Source organism: Geotrypetes seraphini, chromosome 4 (genome assembly GCF_902459505.1).
Source record: "Geotrypetes seraphini chromosome 4, aGeoSer1.1, whole genome shotgun sequence".
Taxonomy (NCBI): Eukaryota; Metazoa; Chordata; class Amphibia; order Gymnophiona; family Dermophiidae; genus Geotrypetes; species Geotrypetes seraphini.
This window is the reverse complement of record NC_047087.1, coordinates 193,964,716-193,984,375: the sequence shown is the minus strand read 5'-3', so window position 1 is coordinate 193,984,375 and position 19,660 is coordinate 193,964,716. Positions and strand designations below refer to the sequence as shown.

Here is a 19,660-nt window from a genome sequence, read left to right as displayed (position 1 = left end):
GCCCAGTTAGGCAGTCAACAACTTCTCAGCAAGAGTAACTTACCGGGATGGAGGGTATTTTGGATGTTGGAACCCGAGGAAAGAGCAATGGTAGAGGCTCAAACTGGTGGAAGGAGCCGATAGATTCTATTCTGCTCACTTCTCCACTTTTCACTTCTCCCGTTCTTTCAGCATCTGAAGGAAATTAAATATGACTGATTCGACATTTAGAACTATTTGGTGGAACCTTTGACCAATGTGTACAATTCCCTGGGTGAAAAAGGAAAGAGAATTGCCATATAGCATGAGGATGGCAGGGATGACAATTAAAGATCTAATAATGTGCGGATCTTATAGGCCAATTTCTTTGCTAAGGATAGACTTTTAAGATATTAACCAAAATCATGTCAAATAGACCTCTCTTGCAGTTACTGGAGTTATTACATGAAGACCAACTGGTATTTATAGGCAGCAAAGAACTGACTACATATGGAAGGTTTTAAACCTGATTTGGATTGCCCAGTGGAAGTGCTGCTGCCTGTGAATGTAAAAAAGACTTTTGAGAGGGTGGCCTGACCCCTTATGTTTCCAGTGTTAGCAAATAAAGGGATTGGGACTCGCTTCCTGGGTTGGGTGAAACTAAATGGTTTACATAATGAAAGTTAAAAATCAAAAATATATAAAAATAAAAGGGGACTGGAAAGATACACCAGGGAGCTAGGTTACAGTATCTCACTTAATAGGGAAAGGGGACAGAGGTGTGGAGTAACTAATCTTCAAAAATACAAAAGGAGGAGAGGGAATGACAATAAATTGAAAACACATAAGAAAGAAGCAGTGCAAGGCCTACAAACAATATCAAAGAAAATCTAAAGTTCTAGCCAAACAGTTCCAATGGAAAGGAACAATTGCAGAGAAACAGTTGGATCTGGCATGGTGTGAATGAATTTGTGAATCTGTAGATGTGTTGAAACAATAAGTAGAAGCCGATCAAAAGAATGTAAAGCATGTGCAGAAATATAGGGAAGAAGTGATCTAAACAAACACTGAGGGATTCTGTAGTGCAAAATGTGATGCATCAATGCCAATACTTGAAAAAAAAAAAAAAAAAAAAGATATGGTGAGCCTTTAACATACCTTGATTTACCATGGGAGTCAGCAACCTGAAGTATAACAGTCTCACAGGTTACCGACTACCATAGTAAATGAATAACGCTAATTGCAAGTCCCCTCACAAACAGCATTATTCCAATGGCCTGGGAACATCAGCCTTTGATCAAGCCCTTCCACCTCCCCAATCACATCCTCCCATCCCCCAAAGGGCTCCCTCCACCATTGTGGACTTACTAGCCCTGTACCTGGTGATGCAGTGGTTTCCAAAATGGTGCCCCTAGCAGTAGTCTCATCCTACTATTGCTAGGAATCATGTTTCCATACACAAGACTACCCTAAGGGTGCCATTCTGGAGATGGCACCAGCAGGGTAGAAGGAACTGGGGATCATTCCTGCCCGAGGACTACTTAACTACCAGAAACAGGGCTGGTAGGCACAAGATGATGGTGAGGGCCCTTTGGGAAGTGGAAGAGGGGATGTGATTAGGAGGGGGTTTGATCAGGGGATGGGCGGGGTGGGCAAGACAAGCTGTGTTAAAGCCCTTTAAGTCACTTTAAAACAGGGATCTCAAAGTTGTTCTTGAGGGCCGCAATCCAATTGGGTTTTTAAGATTTCCCCAATGAATATGCATTGAAAGCAGTACATGCACATAGATCTCATGCATATTCATTGGGGAAATCCTGAAAACCCGACTAGATTGCGGCCCTCAAGGAGGGACTTTGAGACCCCTGCTTTAAAACATGGATAATGCGACATAAAGCCTGAGCACAGCTTATTAACTTCCTCCCTTAGAGGCATTATACAGACAGAGTTGCTCAATATCCCGGTCAGCAGGTGCTGTTATCCAGATAAGTTCTTTTGAATACTGACCTGGTACCTTTTTTTGGACTCATTTAAAAAAATGTTCTTGTATATCTATCTATCTATCTATCTATACACACACATGGGTTGATATACTTCTCAGGGTAGGAGCACAATCCAGATAATGCTGCTGAAAATCTTTATTAACCAACCTGATAATATCCAGGTAGTGACACAGCAGTCTAATGGTGTAGATAAGGCAGAGCCTGAAGTTATCTGGACACTACCAATATTCAGCACTGGTACTTGCATAACTATCCAAGCAAGTTAGGACAGCTAAAGCATATTCTTAACCCTTTACTTGGCATTGTTGCTCAGAAGCAACATGTGTCCTCTATGGCTCTTATGGGAGATCTGCATCTCTAAATGCCTGTTACTAGGTACGGTTGCTCAGGGATCAACTCTTCCTCCTACTTTATTTAATATTTTTCTCTCTCCTCTCCTGACCTTGCTCCAATCATTAGATTTTACAACATTTGTTTACACTGATGACATCCAAATATTATCTCCTATTGATCCCTCAGATAATGCTAATATAAGTAGCATTAACAAGAAATTGAAATACCTAACAACCTGGCTTGCTAAAAATAAACAAATTATCAATCCTTCGAAATCTAAAACTTTACTCTTTGGGAGACTAACAGATTCTACCCTATTACATTCAATTCTATTAAATGATACCCCGGTCCCTCTTGTTACTGCGACACGGGTCCTTGGAATTATCTTAGACTCTTCTCTCTCCTTTAAAACACAAATTTCTTCAGTTGTATGAATTTGTTTCTATAATTGACGTCATATTCAATCCATTTATTCTTTACTTCATCCTTCCACTATAAATGTTTTGGTTCATGCTCTGGTCATTAATCGACTGGACTACTGCAATTCACTATATAAGGGTTTATATGTAAAAGAACTCAAAGACTTCAACTGATTCAAAATACAGTTATTAAACTTATAACAGATCATAAAAAATACGATGTTACACCTTTACTCAAATCGGCTAACTGGCTACCAATATCTCACAGAATTACTTATAAAATTTTATTATTAGTATTTAAAATCCATTCCACTGACACCCCATTATTTCTTAGTAAATTTTTAACAGCTTATGAATAATTGTTGGGTATAAGGAAGGGGGGATAATTGACGCGAGATAGAATTTGAAGATATATTAAGTGATGTTAAAGTATAAAATGTATGTATTTTATGTTACACTTATTGTGAGTTTTAAAAATGAATAAAGATTAAAAAATAAATAAATAAATACATTTTTAACACCCTACACTCCCTCTCAAACTTTAAAGATCCCTAAATCAAAATAGTCTAATAGTTCCTACTTTTTGAGAAATATTTCTGGACTATACACATAATTCAATCTTTTCAGTTCAGGGTCCAGAACTATGGAACGCTCTTCCAAGTCATCTCAGGCTTCAGACCTCTTTCGTTATTTTCAAGAAAGATCTCAAAACTTTTTTATTTTCTGATACTTACTCATAAGCATCGGTTCCTATAATCTGTAATACCAATCATACCAGTTGAAGAATATAGACTATCCCCAGACCTTGTGTGTTACCCTTTCCCTTGCTTTTCTATTACAGTGGTGCCTCACACAATGAACTTAATTCGTTCCAGGAGCAAGTTTGTTATGCGAAAAGTTCGTTATGTGAAACGCATTTTCCCGTAACAATACATGTTTAAAAAAATTATTCGTTCTGCAGCATAAAATATGCTAAGATGACATAAAAAAAAGATAAATTTGTCAAAATGGTGAAAATTGTGGTCTTGCTGAGGCCAAACTCTTTGACGAGGTCACACTGTTTTAACCCACATTCACTCCTTCTAATTATTTCCCGTTTCATTTCAACAGAAATCACCTTCCTGCTTTTTTTTAGAAGCCATGATATATAAAAAATATTGAGTTTATCTTAAAAGGACGACTGCTGTGATACGTGCGTGCGTGCGTGATTTAATTCGTAATGAAGAACGATTGCCGCGATACGTGCTTAAGTTAAGTGCAGTGACTAACGACTGCCTGCAGTGCCTGCGCGGAAGGATGCAATACATCGGCAGCGATCGTGGAAGCTCGGGCGACTTCGTTGTGTGAAACGAAGTTCGTTGTATGAATCATGACATGAAGTTCGTTGTGTGCAGCGTTCGCTGTGCGAGGCGTTCTTTATGCGAGGCACCACTGTATATAATATATTTCTTCCCTCCATCCCTTTGTGTCACATACTGTTTTTATAATTTTTATTGTTCATAGTTTTATTTTTTTATATTACTAATTATTTGTATCCTTTTTATTTTAGGCCGCTTAGTTGTTATACGATTTGCGGGATATCAAGAATCAATAAAATTGAAACTTGAATATCAAGTTAAATAAAGCAGCCGTTTCACCATCTACCAATTAAAGGGTTAATATGGAGAGGGAAAATATGGAGAGGGAAAAAGTAACATTCTGCCACCTGAGTTCAATGGGTGCACAAAACAGATTGGACTGCAGATAAGCAATGAAGAGATTAAGTATAAAGTTCTCCTAATAGTAGTGCTTACCTAAGGATGAGTCTTCCCAATGCCTGTGAATTAGGGCTGCTATGCAGCACACCACTTCCCTCCACATATCATCAAAGAGGTTCTCAAACACTGCCATCTTCCTGCAGCTCGGGGGAGAAATGGGAGGATACCCCAACTTCTCCTTTCTGTCACCAGATAAGGCTAAACTCTTTTGATGCATTTCTTCCTCCCTGCAGAAACAACCTATTTTTATTTATGTGAAGATACATCATTGATCAATAATCAGGTGCACAAAGAAGAGACACATATGGAATATAATGTACAGTAAATCCCCGCAAATTTGCGGTTTGCAAATTGTGGACCCAGTAATTTGCGGTATTTTCCAACTGTCTCTTTCTGGTATTAAAGTCATGGTTACACCAATCAGGAACTGCTTTGACATAGTATCTGGTGTATCAAAGCAGCTCCTGATTGGTGTAACCATGACTTTAGTACCAGGAAGAGATGGTCAGAAAATGTGCCCGGCTTTGTAAGTACAATTTAAGCACTCGTCAGCACCCCAGCTGCCCTCTCCTGCCTTCGATCAGCTGAAAAACCGTATTCGCGGTTTTTCAAAATTCGTGGGTGTTCCTGGAAGGGAAACCCCTGCAAATTTTGGGGGAGTACTGTACAATTAAATAATCACAGAAGTAGGGGAAAAACAATTTTTCTGTCATTTAACTTCTACAGGCAAACTTCACTATTCCTTGAGGAAACAGGTGATGACAGGCCTCGGTCTCTGGTCATCGTCTCAGCGAGGCCCCACGCAGTGAGCGCAGCTCAATGGTGAGATGTTCCATGGGGTAAGAAAAGCCCACAGCCTTAGAGAGCCAACCCTCCAGCCACTGGCGCAGATCAACTTCGCGGATGGAATTGGGAATACCCACGAAGCGCAGGTTGTTGCGTCTGCCCATATTTTCGTAGTCTTGAAGGCAGTCTGAGAGAGTTTAATTCGCCGATTCAAGCATTCTTCAAAATTTGTCACACTGTCCTCTTGTTGCACAATGCGATATTCCGCACGCTGCAGCCAGCTAGCATGGGAATCCAGGCTCTCTTTAATGTCCTCCATAAAGGTGTGGATTTTAGCCAGCTTGTCCTCCATTACTAAGGTAAGTGAGCGGATCAATTCCTGGACTGCTGCGGCTTCAAACGTAAAGATGGGCGCCTCATGGTGCTCCGCCATTTTGGAATCCTGCACCTTCTGTTTCTCCTTGGTACCTCGTGACGTTTTAGCATCCATGGCACAATCGCACCGCCAAACAAAATACTGCTGTGGATGCGGCAAAGGTTTGGGCTACAAAACAGCAGTAATTGGGCACTTGCCTGGAGTGGGGGTTCAGGCTGCAAAGGTTTATTGTGTCGGTGAAAGGGATTAGGTCCCAATTACTGCCTCACACACTCTGTCATTGGTAAGTCAGATGCATCTGGGGACAATATCTTAGAGACAACAGACGCCTATTATCTCCCAAACATGTCCAGTTTATTGTCAGCTTTACAACCCTTTTTATATCATTTTACATGGTTCAGTGTCGTCAGCATATGACGTAAATACAAACCATATATGGACACAGATCACATGAAACTTTAAAGAAATAGCAAGCATCTTACTATCTAAAGGCCAAAGTTTAAAGGGGGCTCTGCTTAGCAAAGAATTTCCTTATCTAAAGCTTCTTACTAATACAGCTGCAAAGACAGGATAAGAAAACACATCTTTCAAACATAAAATGGCCTTATATATCAGCAAGAGAAAGAAAAACAAACAGGGTCTGGGTTTTTACAGCTTCAAACACAGTTGAAAGAAAAACTACAAGACACATGAAAAGTATCCCTTCAGTCGGCATGGCCCGGAGCTGCTGAGTAGCATGTCCGATCAGTCTCTGAGCATCACGTTGCCACCCCCCACCCCCCACTATTCCTCTCACTGTGGTCATGAATACAAAATTCAGCAGGAAAGCCAAGCCACTCTGCAGGATGTGGTTTGAACTAAGGTATCTTCAAAGAAAAATGGCAAAATAGACAAGTCAGAATAGCCCAATAGAGAGGTTTCAGTTTTAACTAAGGCTCCAAAAAAGGAAGATGAATTGAGATATCTGGATTTTACTTTCATTTAAAGCAATGGTAGTAAAACCCGGATGTCTCAATCTGTCCTCCTTTTTCTGATCCATGTGGTAACCCTAAGAACTTTTGACCCACAGTATCACCCCAAAATACTTATAGTGGAGTACAACATTAAATAGCCACATACAGCAAGCAATCATACAAAATTTATCTATTAGGATTTAATTACTGCCTTTTTGAAGAAATTCATCCAAGGCAGTGTACAACAAAAATAACTTGGAGTTTGGCAATATGCAATTAAAGCAGTAAAAAAAGATTAAAATAACTGTACTATAACATAGTTTGATACTTCCAGTGTAGAGAATGACACGGTGACAAAATTCACCACCGTTTAGGTCCCTGCAAATAATAATCCCGTGCCATTCTTTTTTTCAGTATATTTGCTTTTTTTATGTTCAATAAATTTTTATTAGAATTTTCAAATAATAACAAAAGATGAATAACAACAAATGATAAATAGAATATATTACAACAGCAGTTCTTAAAACAATATCTTTTACAATAACCCTCCCCCCAAAACCCAATATACTTATAGGGCCTGTTTTACAAAGCCGCACTAGCGGCTGCTGCGAGGTAATGGCCCCGAAAGTCCAGAGAGATTTAAAAGGATTCAGGGCTGTTGCCATGCAGCTTTGTAAAACAGGCCCATAGTGTTGGCTCTAAAGCAAACCTGTATTGATGTACATTACCATTTAGAGAAATAATAATAATATTCATTTTAAATGTGATATGTCGCTATATTTTATGAGAGGATACCAATTTTTTAAAAATATGTCAATCTTTAGTATCTTCTCAACCTCAGTCCTTCTACACCAGCATTCTTCAATGCAAGACTTAAGGGTCAGTGGTTGTACACATTCATACTCTGATTCTACCCTTTCTCCTTAAAAAACGACATGGAGAAAGATTCCCGCAGTTATCCGCGGGGATGGGAATGGTGATGAATTTTATCACCGTATCTTGCTCTACTGTCAACAGAAAAAACTCTGTGGAGTGATGATGTTCCTAAATGGACTTTATTTGAAAGAGTCAAAGTTCCAAAGTTACACCAAAATCATCCACATAAAAATAAATTCATCCACATAAAAATAGGTTATCCACATAAAAGACTTAAAGGACCTAGTCCGCTAGGGATACAGGACCCAACATGGTCCGCGTTTTGACAAAAAGTCTTCTTCAGGGGTCACTGGGGGTCCTATAAAGGTGAATATGTGGAAAACAATTGTGTGGTGAACCAGAAGTGAGACACTGTAAGCAACCGGAAGTGCAAACACAAGCAGTGTCTTACTTCCAGTTCACCACACAATTGTTTCCCACGTATTCAAGTGTTGGGTCCTGTATCCCTAGCGGACTAGGTCCTTTAAGGCTTTTATGTGGATAACCTATTTTTATGTGGATGAATTTATTTTTATAATAATAATAATAACAGTTTATATACCGCAGGATCGTGAAGTTCTATGCGGTTTACAATGATTATAAAAAAATATTACAAATTGAGTAGAATTGACATAGTTAATATCTATTGTTTAGCAGTTATAGAGATCTGGTATTGAGAGAGAGATTGTGCAAATCAGTTTCCTATGTACTTTAGGAACAGATATGTTTTCAGTTGTCTCCTAAATTCCCTATATGTATTGGCAAGCGTAAGCAGTTGTTTCAGATCGTTGCCCCATAATGCTGCTTGATAAGAGAGAAGATGTTGGTGATGAATTTTGAATTTACATCCTCTAACTGGGGGAGGGGGGGGAGGAACAAATTTCAAGTTTGAGCTTCTTTTATGTCTATTGGTTGAAAAGGAGAATAGGTTGGTTATGTATTTGGGGGCTAGACCAAATAGAACCTTGAAGCAAAAGCAGCTGAACTTAAACTTCACACGCGCCTCCATTGGCAACCAATGCAGGAGTCGGTAGGAGGGAGTTATGTGATTGAACTTCTTCAACCCGAAGATCAGCCTGACTGCTGCATTCTGCACCAGTTGCAATCACCGCATATTCTTCTGGGAAATTGCCAGATAGACGATGTTGCAGTAATCCAGTTGGCTCAGTATGAGGGATTGTACCAGGATTGTAAATGATGGTGCATCAAAATATGCTCTAATGGACCAAAGCTTCCAGAGAGTAAAAAACCCTTTTTTGACCAAAGAGTCTACCTGGTCTTTCATGGTTAGGCCCTGGTCTAGCGTTACGCCCAGAACCTTCAGAGTGGGTTGAATGGGGTAACTAAGGTTGTTGATGCGTAGTGGAGTTGTAGTATCTAGTGGGTGTGGCGAAGCTATGAAGAATTTTGTTTTTTCTGAATTGAGTTTCAGTCTAAATTCAGTCATCCATTGTTCCATCGAGTTCAGTGCTTCTGTTGCCATGGGAGTAACTTCTGAGAGAGAGGTGGTGAATGGGATGATGATCGTAAAATCGTCTGCATAACTGAATAATTTTATTTCTAGTTGGGACAGTTGTGCACCTAATGTTGACATGTAAACATTGAAAAATAATGGGGATAGTGGTGACCCCTGTGGGACGCCAGATGGGTTACTCCAGGTGTCCGAGAGATTGCAATCAAAACGAACTTGATAGGTAAGGGATATAAGGAAGCCTCAGAACCAGTCTAACACCTCTCCTCTGATACCAATTGCATCTAAGCATTGTAGCAATTTCCCATGGTCTACTAAGTCAAAGGTGGAACTCATATCAAATTGCAAAATTAGGGCATTGAGGCCTCTACTAAACAAGGAGCGTATGTTATCTAATATGGCTGCAATTACTGTTTCAGTGCTAAATAAAGGTCTGAAACCAGATTGGGTTTCATGTAGGAGAGAGAACTGGTCAAGATATTCCATCAATTGGGTGTGCACTAATCCTTCCATGATTTTTACAAACAATGGAATGGAAGCTATTGGTCTGTAGTTGGTTACTAATGTTAGTGATTCTTTATGATTTTTTGGAATTGGGGTTATTATAATGTGACCATTATTCATAGGGAATTTTCCGTTTTTTAAATTTTTGTATAAATAATTCAACAACGTTAGTTTAAAGTCTAATGGGGCTGTTTTCATAATTTCTGGGGGACAGGAGTCCAAAACGCAGTACGATTTTGTATACTTGTTGTATACTTTGATGTGGATGAAATTATTTTATGTGGATGATTTTGGTGTAACTTTGGAACTTTGACTCTTTCAAATAAAGTCCATTTAGGAACATCATCACTCCACAGAGTTTTTTTTGTTTTTCTCTCGATTTTCTTCTCTGTGGATATATTGGGGTCAATTCCTTTTGTTTTTTGTCTACTGTCAACAGAACACATATTAAAACATCTTAGTAAATAGCACAAGTATACTCTTATTTCTCTATTCAACTGCAGGTATTTTTTAGTAGAGAGAGAAATATCACTTAGTCTTATTGAAAGAGGTTTTCAGTTTCAGTTTGTATAATTTACCTCTTTTTGATACAGCTATTTTGCTATAGGGTTTTCTAGTTACTAACGCTGGGTTTTACTAAATGCCACTAGAGGTTTTTAGCGCTGGTGAGATAAATGCTCCAATCCTTATAGGAATTCTATGAGCGTAAGAGCATTTACCTCACAGGCTAAAACCTCTAGTGCCGTTTAGTAAATGGAGCCCTAAATTATCTTGACATCAAACATAAGCCCCATGTCTTTCTCAATAACAGACTATGGACTTTTCCTCCAGGAAATTGTCCAAACCCTTCTTAAAACCAGCTATGCTATCTGCTCTTACCACAACCTCTGGCAATTTGTTGCAAAGCTTAACTATTTCTCTGAGTGAAAAAATATTGCAGTATCTCCAGGAATGGTGCACCTCCCTTTGGGGAGAATATTATAGTTAAAAAAAAAAAAAAAAAAAAGTATTTCGCTGTAACTTCATCGAGTGTCCCCTAGTCTTTGTAATTTTTAACGGCGTGAAAAATCGATCCACTTGTACCTGTTCTACTCCACTCTGGATTTTATAGACATATACAAAATAAACTGTAGACTGATTGAATACATCTATTCCACCATAATAATGTATAAACTATAAACCATTTAACTATAAAGATAGAAATAACAAACTGTCTAACATCAAGATCCAGCAAGATATTTTCAAGGAGACTCCTTGTCTTTACTTTTGTTTTGTATGACATAATCAACTGAGTACTCATTAATTTTATATGGATTTAGCCTTATTCCAAAAGATCATAACAATACAGAGGTAAATTACACTTAACTCTGTGCAGTGAAGAACTTCCAAGATGATGTCAGGATGCCTTTTGGCCTGGACAAATGTGCTAAGGCAATCTACCTTAGAACTATATTAAACAAAACTGAAAACACCTCTCTGAACTGCAAGGTAGCAACTAGTAACAAATATTACAGAAGATTAAAACCGACACTGAAAAGTGCTTTAATATCACTTAATAAGATACAATCCATTAATCAGTTGTCAATTCCCAGCTTTGGAACTGTAGATTGGTCTCATAACAGTCTTGAAAAACTGGCTTCTCATGAAGGCTACTTCAGCAAGCAGGTGACTGTCCCGTCTTATTTTTCTTTTATCATAATTTCATATATTTTATAAGACAAATCTCGTAATACAGTTAAACAGCATATTAGAATACAATAAAGAAAAAACTATGCTTCTATTTAGCTCTCAAGATTGGGGGCTTTAGAGTCAAAAACAGCAGGGATCACTAAGGAAATAAAGAATACTAATAAGCAGACTGTAAACTAATTATTATTATATCAAGCATTTCTACAGTTCCTAGTTATTTGCATTGCAGATACCTTCAGTTGAAAACTTTTTAATATTAATAAAAACATCTAAGCTGTTGAAGGAAATATCCATATTTTCAATGCCTCAAACAAACTAGAAGCCTTTCAAAAATATAATTGCATCAGAGTTCAAGTCCTGTTCAAACACCAGAGTAACCAACAATATAGCTCTTTCCACCAATGCAGTTGCTGCATGTACCGTATTTTCACGCATATAACGCGCGCGTTATACGCGTTTTTACCTACCGCGCATACCCCTCGCGCGTTATATGCGTGAGCGCGGTATACGAAAGTTTTAAAACATAGTTCCCACCCCGCCCGACGCCCGATTCACCCCCCCCAGCAGGACCACTCGCACCCCCACCCCGAACGACCACTCGCACGCGCTCCCACCCGCACCCGCATCCACGATCGGAGCAAGAGGGAGCCCAAGCCCTCTTGCCCGGCCGACTCCCCGACGTCCGATACATCCCCCCCCCCCGGCAGGACCACTCGCACCCCCACCCCGAAGGACCGCCGACTTCCCGACAATATCGGGCCAGAAGGGAGCCCAAACCCTCCTGGCCACGGCGACCCCCTAACCCCACCCCGCACTACATTACGGGCAGGAGGGATCCCAGGCCCTCCTGCCCTCGACGCAAACCCCCCTCCCCCCCAACGACCGTCCCCCCCCCAAGAACCTCCGACCGCCCCCCCAGCCGACCCGCGACCCCCCTGGCCGACCCCCACGACCCCCCCACCCCCCTTCCCCGTACCTTTGGAAGTTGGCCGGACAGACGGGAGCCAAACCCGCCTGTCCGGCAGGCAGCCAACGAAGGAATGAGGCCGGATTGGCCCATCCGTCCTAAAGCTCCGCCTACTGGTGGGGCCTAAGGCGCGTGGGCCAATCAGAATAGGCCCTGGAGCCTTAGGTCCCACCTGGGGGCGCGGCCTGAGGCACATGGTCGGGTTGGGCCCATGTGCCTCAGGCCGCGCCCCCAGGTGGGACCTAAGGCTCCAGGGCCTATTCTGATTGGCCCACGCGCCTTAGGCCCCACCAGTAGGCGGAGCTTTAGGACGGATGGGCCAATCCGGCCTCATTCCTTCGTTGGCTGCCTGCCGGACAGGCGGGTTTGGCTCCCGTCTGTCCGGCCAACTACCAAAGGTACGGGGAAGGGGGGTGGGGGGGTCGTGGGGGTCGCCAGGGGGGTCGCGGGTCGGCTGGGGGGGCGGTCGGAGGTTCTTGGGGGGGGCGGTCGTTGGGGGGGAGGGGGGTTTGCGTCGAGGGCAGGAGGGCCTGGGATCCCTCCTGCCCGTAATGTAGTGCGGGGTGGGGTTAGGGGGTCGCCGTGGCCAGGAGGGTTTGGGCTCCCTTCTGGCCCAACTACCAAAGGTACGGGGAAGGGGGGTGGGGGCGTCGTGGGGGTCGCCAGGGGGGTCGCGGGTCGGCTGGGGGGGCGGTCGGAGGTTCTTGGGGGGGGGCGGTCGTTGGGGGGGAGGGGGGTTTGCGTCGAGGGCAGGAGGGCCTGGGATCCCTCCTGCCCGTAATGTAGTGCGGGGTGGGGGTAGGGGGTCGCCGTGGCCAGGAGGGTTTGGGCTCCCTCCTGGCCCGATATTGTCGGGGAGTCGGCGGTCCTTCGGGGTGGGGGTGCGAATGGTCCTGCCGGGGGGGGGATGAATCGGACGGCGGGGGGGGTGAACGGAGAGTCGGGACAGCGCACGGAGAGGCGGGGCAGTGCACGGAAGTCAGGGGGGTGAACGGAGAGTCGGGACCGCGCACGGAAAGTCAGGGCAGTGCATGGAAGTCAGGGGGGGGGGTGAACGGAGAGTCGGGACAGCGCACGGAAAGTCAGGGCAGTGCATGGAAGTCAGGGGGGGGTGAACGGAGAGTCGGGACAGCGCACGGAGAGGCGGGGCAGTGCACGGAAGTCAGGGGGGGTGAACGGAGAGTCGGGACAGCGCACGGAAAGTTAGGGCAGTGCACGGAAGTCAGGGGGGGGGTGAACGGAGAGTCGGGACAGCGCACGGAGAGGCGGGGCAGTGCACGGAAGTCAGGGGGGGTGAACGGAGAGTCGGGACAGCGCACGGAGAGGCGGGGCAGTGCACGGAAGTCAGGGGGGGGTGAACGGAGAGTCGGGACAGCGCATGGAGAGGCGGGGCAGTGCACGGAAGTCAGGGGGGTGAACGGAGAGTCGGGCAGCATGCGCGGTATAATCGTGAGCGCGTTATACCAAAGTTTTTGTGCTTATCATCGTGATTTCTGCGCGCTATACACGTGTGCGCGTTTTATACGGGTGCGTGTTATTTGCGTGAAAATACGGTAACTCTCCTGAGGCATCCTAAACTTCCACAAGATATCTCTTGAAAGTTTCCAGTGGTGATACTGCACTAATTTTAAGGCAGTTCAATAGTCGCAAGTTAAGATGTCTAACTAGGTTCTCCAAATTTTCCACTCTTCTATTGAAAACTTCTTTATCTTTTATCATTGCAGGTTATACTGCTTTAATTTTTCTAGTCTCCTCCTTTATTGAATTATCTAGATATTTAAAGTCTCTTAGACTTTCCTCATGTACAAAAGCCAGTGTTTGAACTGACTGTACTAAAGAAGAAATTTCCAGGGAACAATTCCTAATAGAGACCTCTAACTGGATTAAAGCCTCTCTTAATATCTCCAATGTAAATACTTTGGAACCTACTAGAGCAGGGGTTTCCTTACCAGAAGAAATCATTTCACTTGAAGATATAGATGCACCTTGTGAAAACGATGTTGATTCAGCTTTCCCAGCTCTTAGGGACACTCCTCCTGCAACCTCCACCAGCAATCCACCTGTCGAGCCACAATCTCCAGCTCCCTCCACCAGCAGTTAGCGTGCCACTCTTCTGCTATGTTTCTACTATCAACACCACTAAGTGTGCCAGTTGCAACAACACAGGAACTTGATCGGAGAGCAATAATGATAGTTCCCCCGAAAATGGGGACTCTCCCTACAGTTTCCACTGAGCTGGAGCTCCCACCTCCACTGAACTCGTCTTAAAGAGGACAAATGAATCCAGCTTCTGCAGCACAACAGGAGTCAAGGTAGCCTCAGGAGGGAAAGACTCCTCGCACTCCTCCTGCATTTTAACGGCATCTCTGAGCAGGAAACAAGATAAGAAAGTAGAGCTGCCACTCATGGTCTATTCTCAATCTGCCATCTTGCTCCACCCCTGAATTCTGTCCAATCTTATTTGTATGCGCCAAACGTAATAATATTGGGTATAATATGCCTTCCATCCAAGCGATGGCTCAAAGAATTTCACAGTTAGCATTCAGGTTCCCACATGCTACTTATGCACCACTGTCTGTATAAGTAAAAAATACCTACTTGTCTCTGAAGTCAAAGGCTAAGTATTCTTCTATTATTCCTTCTGATGCAATGACTTCTTCACCACTTCCTTCTTCCACGTCATAAGGCAAGGAATAAGGCAGGGCCAGATTCACGAAATCAGAATCATCCTTAACAGGAGAAATGGAAAGAGGAAGCTTGGTGCCAAAAATACCCAACCTGTAAAACAAACTATATTTCAAAAAGATGTAAAAATAGCACATTTGTATATTTGTAGTAATGCAATACAGCTAGGCTACGGCACCTTGACTGATCCATCACCAATGACATCTACACTTCTATACTTCCTCAAACATGCTTTCTACAGTGCCTTTCTTTACTCCCTTAGCAATACCACCACCCTATATTGTGCCACTTAGATCTACTTCCCACACTACTTTTTTCTTAACTCCTCTACAGCACTATCTAAAATGCCCAAGCAAGCATCCTACAGCGCCGTCCAGTATAACAGCTTGTAAATATATTTTTCCTTTTTTAAACAGTTTTGAAAGAGTACAGAGATGCGAAAAATTCTCCCCCTCATGATTTTTCCTGTCATTGCATATAAATAAATCACAATGACCTTTAAACATAATGTAGTGTTAGACATAGGAAACCTGTATAACACATAACACAACTTAATAAAAGAGCCTCTATGTTAGGCGCTAGCACACGCCTAACATAGCTAAAAATGGAGTACTGCGAGACACACCCAGATATCCTGGGGTAATTTCACAAAGTGTGCATGTTAATAGTGAGCTAAAAATTTCTTTTTTTTTTTGAGGGGGCATTCTTGTGCTAACCAGTTAGTGCAGCTACACTATCGTGAGCTATTTGGTTTGTCCACAAATACTTTGTGAGTCCTTACCACATACAAAATGAGTGACAGTGATAGGCAGATTCTGTATAGGACGTCGGTCTCAGCAGATGTCTAAGCACACCGGCATCCTTTACAGAATCGCATCTGCCCTAACAGACAGACGTCTAACCCCCCAATTCTCTAACTGGCGCCAGTTACAGAATCACACCTGCCTAATTGGCTCAGCTCAGCTGATAAGGGGGGAAATACCCCTACTGCGATCAGCTGAGCGGCAGGGGACCCCCCGAACTCCGCCACTTGCCCAGAAAGTATCCCGGCAGGAGGGATGCCTACTCTCTCCAGCTGCCATCATCCCGGAAGCCCCGCCACCGACCTAAAGTTGCCCAGGAGGGATGCCCACTCCCTCCTGTGCCGCCACCCTCCAGAAACCTTGACACCCACCCAAAGTTGCCCGGCAGGAGGTATGCCCACGCCCTCCTGCCACCCCCCTAGAGTCCCTGAACCTCCCCAAAGTTGCCCAGCAGGAAGGATATCCACTCCATCCTGCCACCCCCCTCCCCCCTGGAAGCCCCAACATTCATCTGAAGTTGCCTAGCAGGAAGGATGTCCACTCCCTCCTGCTGCCACCCCCTGGAGCCCCCGATCTCCCCCAAGTTGCCCAGGCCTTAGGTCTCCTTCCAGGTGCATCCTAGGATGGAAGGGGCATGGCCTGACTCTGGGCTTCCGGGGGGGGAGGGTGTTGGCAGGAGGGAGTGGGCACCCTCCTGCCGGGAAAATTTGGGTAGGTGTCAGGGCTTCTGAGGGGGGGGGAGGTTGGCGGAGGAGGGAATGGGCATTCCTCCTGCTGGGCAACTTCGTGCGGGTTCGGGGGCTCCAGGAAGCTGGCAGCAGGACAGAGTGGGCATTGCTCCTGCCGAGCAACTTGGGGGGGGGGGGTGGCATTAGGCGGGAATGGGCATCCCTGCTGCTGGGCAAATTCAGGTGTATGTCAGGGCGGTAGGAGGAAGTAGGCATCCCTCCTGCCGGGATACTTTCCAGACGTGTGTCGGGAATTCGTGGGCCCCTGCCACAGCTGCTAGGCTGATTGCAGCAGGGGTATTTTCCCCCAATCAACTGAGCTGGCAGGACTCCCCGAAGCCATGACTCAGCTGATCGGGGATTCCCTTACCTTGAGTGGCTCAGCCGGCCGCATCTAGTTTTGAAATATAGACCAGCATTTTGCTGGCTTACATTTCAGGTGCCTGTTTCAGCCCTAGGGAGACGTCTAGGGATGCTTAAGCTCACCCAAGGCCACTTTCGGGCAAAATCATGCCCATGTTCATACCTAGGGGTCTATCTGCACCTGTGACAAGCGCCCACAGTATAGGTGGCCTGCCTTGGGTGTTTTAAAACCCGATTGGCTGCTAGATAGTGGTAGGACACCTACCACTGCTTACAATTGGGATGTTCGTTTATAGAATAAGCCCCTAAGTGCTCATGTGGTAATTTTTATGAGAAGGGGCATATCAGGACAATTACTCTTTTGTAAATGCTATGAAATTGCTATCTGGAATAATATACCAGTACAAGAAAGAATTGAAGTTAGTTATTTGAGGAATAAAGGGAGTGCTAAAGGAGGACAAAGCCATCGCCAACAAACTGAACACATTTTTTGTGTCTGTATTATCCGAAGAAGATATACACAACATACCGGAATCCATCAGGCAATATGCTGAAAACAAAGATGGGAAACTGACAAGGTTGATGGTCAGTCTAGAAGAGGTATGCAGGCAGATTGATAGGCGTAAAAGCGATAAATCCCCTGGACCGGATGGCATCCATCCGAGGGTCATCAAGGAACTGAAAGGGACTATAGCTGAACTGCTTCAACTAATAGCCAATCTGTCGATCAATTCGGGAAAGATTCCGGAAGACTGGAAGGTGGCGAATGTTAAACCAATCTTCAAAAAAGGTTCGAGGGGAGATCCGGGAAACTACAGACCGGTGAGTCTGACCTCGGTACCAGGAAAGATGGTAGAGGCACTGATAAAGGACCGCATCATTGATCATCTTGACGACCAAGATCTGATGAGGACCAGCTAACACGGCTTCAGCAAAGGTAGATCGTGTTTGACGAACTTGCTGCACTTCTTTGAGGGAGTAAACAGGCAGATAGACAAAGGTGACCCGGTTGACTTTGTATATCTGGATTTTCAGAAGGCGTTCGACAAGGTTCCGCATGAATGACTACTTCGGAAGATTGTGAGCCATGGAATCGAGGGTGAAATACTCACTTGAATTAAAAACTGGCTGGAGGATAGGAAACAGAGAGTGGGGGTAAATGGACAATACTCGGACTGGAAGAGTGTCACCAGTGGGGTGCCGCAGGGCTCGGTGCTTGGACCCATGCTCTTCAACATCTTTATAAACGATCTGGACATTGGTACGACAAGTAAGGTGATTAAATTTGCGGACGATACGAAGTTAATCAGAGTAGTGAAGACACAGGGGGATTGCGAAGATCTGCAACGTGACATAATCAAGCTCGAGAAATGGGCAGCAACATGGCAAATGAGGTTCAACGTGGATAAGTGTAAAGTGATGCATGTCGGTAACAAATATCTCATGCACGAATACAGGATGTCTGGGGCAGTACTTGGAGAGACCTTCCAGGAAAAAGACTGGGGAGTTCTGATCGACAAGTCGATGAAGCCATCCGCGAAATGCATGGCAGCGGCGAAAAGGGCAAACAGAATGCTAGGAATGATTAACAAGGGGATCACAAACAGATCGGAGGTTATCATGCCACTGTACCGGGCCATGGTGCGCCCTCACCTGGAGTACTGCGTCCAGCATGAAGAAGGACACAGTACTACTCGAAAGGGTCCAGAGAAGAGCGACTAAAGTGGTAAAGGGGCTGGAGGAGTTGCCATACAGTGAGAGATTAGAGAAACTGGGCCTCTTCTCCCTTTAAAAGAGGAGACATGATAGAGACATTCAAGATACTGAAGGGAATAGACTTAGTAGATAAAGACAGGTTGTTCACCCTCTCCAAGGTTGGGAGAACGAGAGGGCACTCTCTAAAGTTAAAAGGGGATAGATTCCTTACAAACGTAAGGAAGTTCTTTTTCACCCAGAGTGGTAGAAAACTGGAACGTTCTTCCAGAGTCTGTTATAAGGGAAAACACCCTCCAGAGATTCAAGACAAAGTTGGACAAGTTCCTGCTAAACCGGAACGTACGCAGGTGAGGCTGGACTCATTTAGAGCATTGGTATTTGACCAAAGGGCCGCCGTGTGAGCGGACTGCTGGGCACGATAGACCACTGGTCTGACCCAGCAGCAGCAATTCTTATGTTCTTATGTTTCATAAGATGTTAAAAATTTTTTTATGTGATACTGTTTAAATTTTAGTTTGAATGTATAGATTGGATTTTGGATTTTCCCATAGAATGTGTATGGCTTCTTTTGATGTAAATCACCTTGAATTATTTGATAGTAGTGCGATTCATAAATCTTGTATTTACATTAGAATGGGTATAGATGAGCTGATAGCTAGAACACTGACATGACTGCCATGCTAACTGGCTAGAATGTCCATAACACAGGAGCAGTTAACACTTCCTAAATAGGAGGTGGTAAGTGCTCCTATTTTAATTTTTTAAAACAGCTGGTACAAACATTAACACTGGTGCACAGCCAGAAATGCAGCAAAGAGAAAAAAAGCCCTATTTGATGGCCACACTAGAAATGTACTTAGTGCATGGGAAAGGGTTGTGTAAGGACGAGCTAAGCCATTTTTCAGTGCAGCTTGTTATAAAGGTGCCAAAGTTATCCAACACCATATCGCCCATATGAAAAATTAACTGCCCCTTAGTTAACACTGTAACAAAATTTTATTTTATTTTTTTATTCCTGGATATAAGTGTTCATTCATAATTGCCTATGCCACAAAAGTTTAGAAAATGGCTATCATTCTCCTCAAACTTTGCTTTTGTGACCAGGACATTGATATTTTGACAGTTACTTTTTTTGCAAAACATTCCAGATTAATTCCAAGCTGAGTAAACTTAGTAAAAGGGCCCCTAAGACAGGATGGTACAGAGGGGAAGAGACAGCCATGAAGTTTGCTATTCC

General features: G+C 43.7%; 1 protein-coding gene across 2 annotated transcripts in view; it reads right to left on the bottom strand.

Annotated features, from left to right (window-relative positions):
- The window catches only part of FAM149B1 (family with sequence similarity 149 member B1), a 156,052-nt gene that overhangs the window by 58,833 nt on the left and 77,559 nt on the right, over positions 1-19,660 (bottom strand). Inside the window, exons 6-8 of one of the 2 annotated variants that reach the window (XM_033940635.1) lie at positions 14,727-14,918; positions 4,504-4,694; positions 44-174 (exon numbers count right to left, since the gene is read on the bottom strand). In XM_033940635.1, coding sequence (XP_033796526.1) covers positions 44-174; positions 4,504-4,694; positions 14,727-14,918 — 514 coding nt within the window. The remainder of the gene's footprint in view (positions 1-43; positions 175-4,503; positions 4,695-14,726; positions 14,919-19,660) is intronic. The other variant, XM_033940636.1, reaches the window with a different exon arrangement.